Below are 6,009 nucleotides of genomic sequence, written 5' to 3' on the forward strand. Positions count from 1 at the left end.
AGAATGTGTAACATTCTCCACACTTGCCTCACGCCTACTTTTATTTATTTATTTATAACTATACATCCACCTCCATTACATTCTACACCAACAGGGTACCACAACCGTACACCACAGCAATGGCAAGTTGGCAACTCAACACTTAACTACACCAAAACTCATATTAGTTCCTGGCAAAAATCGTTGGTCGGACGACTACAATATTGGACGGATAATTCAAACTAAACAATTAACAAAGAGTCCAACTAACCAGAATTTAATAATAAATTTTGAAACTGATAATATTGCAAATTAAATCCAAAAATACGCTAACTGAATGAAGTTAAACATCAAACATGAATCAGTCATACAAATTTCACATAATAACAATAACCCCCAATTTGATTTTGTTATGAACCCTAATTTATAAAACCCCAAATTCTGAAAATAAATCACCAAATACGAAAATAAAACTTAAATAACTTACTTGATTAGGGGAAGTAATAAGGATGAAACTACACTATAAAAGACCCGAAAAACTGTTCCTTGTTCCAATTTTCGTCCCGGAATCCGCAAGCCCAAGAACTAATTCCTCTCTGCCAAACTAACGAACCAAGGATGAAGATGGGGATGATGAATCAAGGTTGATGTTGTGTGATAATGGTTGAAGCAAGAATTAAAGGATAAAATAAAAATAAAAAAAACAAAAGAAGAATTGCACTTACAGGAAGAACTGGAGAAGGACGTTTTGGTGGGGGAAAAGAATAAGGAGTGGTGGTGGGAATGGTTTTGTGAAGCAGTAAACAAACTCCTTTTCTTTTCTTTTTTTCTCTCTCCTTATACTAATAATATTAGTGATATGTATTAGATAGTAAACCTAGAAAATCTAGGAATTTGTTTTTGACCACTTCAAAGATAAAGTCAAAGCTAGTAAAAGAAATATATTTTTAATAAAATACATCTGAAATTATTTTCCTAAAATAAATTAATGCAACTAATTACTAAACGGGTATAAAAATATGGGGTGTTACACGAACCCTTAAAAATTGCTTGGACCCAGACCCGAACCCTAAGGATCCGAAAAAGTTAGACCCAGACCCTTAAATTAGGGTCGAGTCCAACAGGGTCCGAGTTGGGCCTTGGACCCATGCCCATCCCTAGTGCCAAAGCGTTGTTCATCACAAATCCAAAACGTGATCTAGATTGCTAGATAAGGGAGAAGGTGAATGCGGTGATGGAGAGACTTCACAAATGGGGTTTATGCGAGGCAGATGGAGAAGGAAGACAAGATGTTGTATCTGAAAAGTTACCTGACTCAGAGAAGGGTGTAGCTATGAGGTCTTCAACTAACGCAGTGCTTGTAATTCAGGAGGAAGGGACTGAGCATCCGAAGGGTGAGGTTGATGGGCAGAAAAGCCTTAGTACAAGTATGAAAGACAAACAAGCTGGTAGAGAAAAGGGGAAGGTATAGAAAAAAAAGGGAGGAGTCAGACAACAAGGAGTCAGGGAGTATAGTAATCTATGGAGGCCATAAACGAAACCATCGAGAGGTAAATGATCTTGGCCTAGATGAGATGGAAGTAGAAGAAATGCGTGTTTTTAAAAAGTGGGGATGGATACTGCTAGTCTATTGGAGGATGGGAGTTTTATTGATGATGAAAAGGTGGCGGGCCCCACTGAAAGGGATCTCGGCGGTCAATGAAGCACATTTTATCTTGGAACTGTAGAGGGATGGGGAGCCCCTCTGCGGTGAATGCGCTGAGGAGACTTTTGTCCTCGAAAAATCCCAGATTGTCTTTTTATTTGAAACAAAATTAAAACAACGTGAAATGGAAGATGTCAGGAAAAAGCTAAAAATTGAGAGAATGATAGTAGTTGACTGTGATGGTGAAGGGAGAAAAAGAAGGGGAGGAGTTGTGCTATGTTGGCAGTTTGAACTAGATATACAAGTTATTTCTTGGTCCAAAAACCATATTGACGTTATTGTTTGTGAAGCGGATGGATTTGAGTGGCGTTTCACAGGTATCTATGGCTTCCCGGAGGAGGACAATAAGGGGAAAACAGGTGTTTTACTAGAGACTCTTGTAATGGCCAATAATATTCCATGGATTTGTGGTGGCGATTTTAATCTCATGTTGATGGCGCATGAGAAAAAACGAGGTGATGGTTTCAAGAAAAAAATTTCGGGATCATTTGTCTCTCATCTTCCAAAGAAAAAATCTGACCATGTGCCGCTCATTTTAAGTGTAAGAGGAGGTCAAGAACGAACTGAGCGCAGACGGAATTCAAAGCGTTTCAGATTCGAGGCTATGTGGCTGAGGGAAAATGAAAGAGAAAATGTGGTGGTGAATGCGTGGAATAAGGGTGAGGATGCGAGCATAAATTTGATGCGTACAACAAACAATGGCGGTGTGGAGTAAGCACACCTTTGGCAATACAGCAAAAGAAATCTGCAAGTGTCAACAACAAATGAAAGAGTTGATGGAACAAGACCCTACTGCTGAAAGGATGGAATGTATGCGTAATATTGATGCCCGTATGGAAGAGCTAGAGAATAGGGAGGAGTCGTATTGGCGCCAACGTAGCCGACAAAATTAGTTGGAAAGTGGTGATCGGAACATGTCTTTTTTCCACCAAAAGGCGACCCACCGTGAACAACATAATCGAGTTCAGCGACTAAAGGATGCAGCTGGGAATTATTTTGATGATAATGATGAGATAACGAAATGTTTTACATCGTACTTTGATAATCTGTTCAGCTCAAATCTGGCGGGGGAGGTGGGTCCTGTGCTGGTTCTGGTTGCTCCGATGGTAGGGGATGAGATGGTTGCTATGTTGGATGCTCCTTTCAGACGTGAAGAAGTCACGCTCGCACTTTCTCAAATGCATCCTAACAAGGCCCTGGGCCCCGATGGTATGAATGCTTTGTTTTATCAGACTTTTTGGAGCATTATTAGAGAGGATGTAATTGATAAAATCATGTCGTTTCTAAATAACATGGAGGATATTGGTAATGTGAATAAGACTCATATAGTTCTCATCTTGAAAAAACAACATTGTGAGTCTCCTGTTGATTTCAGGCCGATAAGTCTGTGTAATGTAATTTACAAACTGTCTCAAAAGTCCTTGCAAATAGAATGAAAAAAGTGTTGTCTGATATAATTCATGAGAGTCAGAGTGGTTTCGTGCCAGGACGTCTCATTACAGATAATGTATTAGTGGCGTATGAATGTTTTCATTATTTGCGAAAGAAAAAGAAAGGGAAGAGGGGTTATCTGGGATTGAAATTGGACATGAGTAAGGCCTATGATAGATTTGAATGGGGTTTCTTAAGAAAAAATGATGGAAAAGTTGGGGTTCCCTAATAGTTATGTAAATCTAGTTATGAAGTGTGTTTCTTCGGCTACTTTCTTTGTGTTAGTAAATGGTCAGCCATCGAGGAGTTTCACACCGTCTAAGGGTCTCAGATAGGGGATCCGTTATCTCCTTTTTATTTGTGTTGTGTGCAGAAGGTCTATCCACCCTTCTCGGAAATGTAGAAAATAATCATCTTATTCATGGTGTCAAGGTTGGGAAGAGAGTGAACCCTATTTCTCATCTATTTTTTTTTGCAGATGATAGCCTGTTGTTTATTCGAGCTACAGAAGAAGAGGTTGATAATGTGCTTGATGTTCTTTCCACCTATGAAGCTGCATCAGGACAAAAACTGAATATGGAGAAATCTGAAATGTCTTACGGCCGAAACTAGCGACATAGCATATTAATACGCTTCAGATGAAGTTAGAGTTTAAGGCAATAGAGGGACATGATAAGTATAAGTATTTGGGCCTTCCTACGTTTATAGGTAGCTCAAAGAAGAGAGTTTTCCAGGTTATTCAGGATCGTGTCTAGAAGAAGCTGAAAGGTTGGAAAGGAAAATGTCTATCACAAGCAAGGGAAGTATTAATTAAAGCTGTAGCTCAGGCTATACCAACGTATGCAATGCAATATTTTCGTTTGCCAAAAAGCATTATGGATGGAATGGAAAAGTTGTCTCGTAGTTTTTTTGAAGGGTAATAAAATGAGGAGAGGAAGATGGTTTGGGTGGCTTGGGAGAAATATTTTTACCCAAAGAGGGTGGACTTGGCATAAGAAATTTTGACGTGTTTAATCGAGCTCTTTTAACCAAAGAAGCTTGGAGAGTGATGTCAATGCCGGAGTCACTCATGGCTAGTGTTCTAAAAGGTAAATATTTCCCCTCTTAAAATTTCCCTGAAGCTAGTGTAAACCCAAATGTAAGCTTTACTTGGAAATCTATTATATCAGTTAAAGATGTTTTATTAAAAGGGGTGTGCAAGGTCATTGGCAATGGGAAGGATACTTGTATTTGGACAAACCCTTGGGTGCCTAGCATTGATAATTCAAAAATTGCGCCACTGTGATGCTAAACGGAGCGAAAATGCACCTTTTTATGTGAGGGATTTTATTGAGGTAGGGAGATGAAAAGATGAATTATTAACTACCTGTTTTTCGACATGGAAAATCCAAGCTATCAAAAAATTCGCTATTCCCATGCATGATATGGAAGATACGTGGATGTGGAAGCACACCCAAAGTGGTATGTTCTCTGTCAAAAGTGCCTGCTATATTGAATGGTTTGACGAACATAAGAAAAAATCCTCGTCCTCTACTCATGGTTCAGAACTGGTATGGGAGTGGCTGTGGAAAGTAATAATCCAACCAAAAGTCAAGTTGTTTGGGTGGAAAGTTCTGCATAATGGTATCCCGGTTCTCGAAAACCTTGATCACATTCGTCCTCGATGTGGGGAGAAAACTGAATCTCTTGAACATATGTTGCTGTTTTGTGTGAATAGTAAGAATGTGTGGTACCTCTCACCTCTTAGGATTGATGTATCGAGGGCTGGAGGAGGCACGTTCCGAGAGTGGGTGGAAACTCTCGAGGGAAACAAAAAGGATGATGAGTGGTGGGCTTTGTTTTGGATGATTTGCTGGAATATTTGGCTCGGGAGAAATGCGTGGGTGTTTGAGGGTAAGAAGAGGGATTTCAAGGAGATAGTTGATAGAACAGTTCGGGGAGCGAGAGAGTTAGTAGCTTTCACTGAAGTTTCGGAAAGAATGAAGCCTCGCAATACTCATGGAAAGGGCTGGGTGGCGCCACCGGAAGGGTGTACAAAATCAATACTGACGCTGCAATGTTTGAAGGAAAACAGATCGGACTAGGGGGTGTTGTGCGCGATTTCGAGGGCGATGTTGTTGTGGCTATGTGTAATAAGATGGAAGGCATTGATGATGTAGCAGTTGCAGAAGCTTTGAGAGCTCGACAAGGCTTACAAATTGCATTAGAAGCCGATTACTCGAACCTGATTTTAGAAGTGGACAATTTGAGGCTGTTCAAGTGTCTTTCTAATGGTATGAGGGGATATTAAAAATTTTGCTAAATTTTTAATGGAAGTATAGTTAGTGAAATTAAAAATTTTGCTAAAGTGTGTTCTACTATATCTTACTCTCATGTCAGGTGGATGGGAAATAGAGTGGCTCACTGTCTCGCTAAATATTGCAAGTCTGTACCTAGTTAGAATATTTGGATGGAGGGTGTTCCTCATGAGGTTGTTAATCTTGTAATGGCTGATATTTCTGGAGAGTAATAAAAAATTTACTTTACATGTCAAAAAAAGAAAGAAAGGGGAATATATGGAAAAAGATAGAATTGTTAGTTCTCCATTTTAGGTGTCATGGAAAAAGATAGAAAGGTTACAAGTTACATGTTACAAGTTACAAATTATATACTTCCTCCGTTTCAAAATAGATGGTACATTGTTGACTAAAACGCTTGTCGAGGCACTACTTTGACTACTAATATTTTTAATTATGTATTAGAGTAAAGTATAAAATTTTGATTTTATGAAAATATACATTAAGACAAATCCAACAACATATTACATTATAACATTTGATTTTACCTAATAGTAAATAATGCATGGTCAAACCTCATTCATGAATAGTGGAAAAGTCAATAATGTAGCATCTATT

The 6,009-nt window shown here is 38.9% G+C and overlaps 1 protein-coding gene across 1 annotated transcript; it reads left to right on the plus strand.

The window, feature by feature from the left end:
• The first annotated feature begins 4,530 nt into the window (after nt 1-4,530).
• On the plus strand, nt 4,531-5,199 carry LOC125498578 (uncharacterized). Its single transcript, XM_048646809.1, has one exon. The coding sequence runs from the start codon at nt 4,531-4,533 to the stop codon at nt 5,197-5,199; it is 669 nt and encodes a 222-aa protein (XP_048502766.1).
• Nucleotides 5,200-6,009: the final 810 nt, after the last annotated feature.

Source organism: Beta vulgaris, chromosome 6, assembly GCF_026745355.1.
Source record: "Beta vulgaris subsp. vulgaris cultivar EL10 chromosome 6, EL10.2, whole genome shotgun sequence".
Classification (NCBI taxonomy): domain Eukaryota; kingdom Viridiplantae; phylum Streptophyta; class Magnoliopsida; order Caryophyllales; family Amaranthaceae; genus Beta; species Beta vulgaris.

Excerpts from the sequence above, each read along its gene's own strand:
- LOC125498578 (XM_048646809.1), top strand. The coding sequence starts at position 4,531 with ATGCATGATATGGAAGATACGTGGATGTGGAAGCACACCCAAAGTGGT.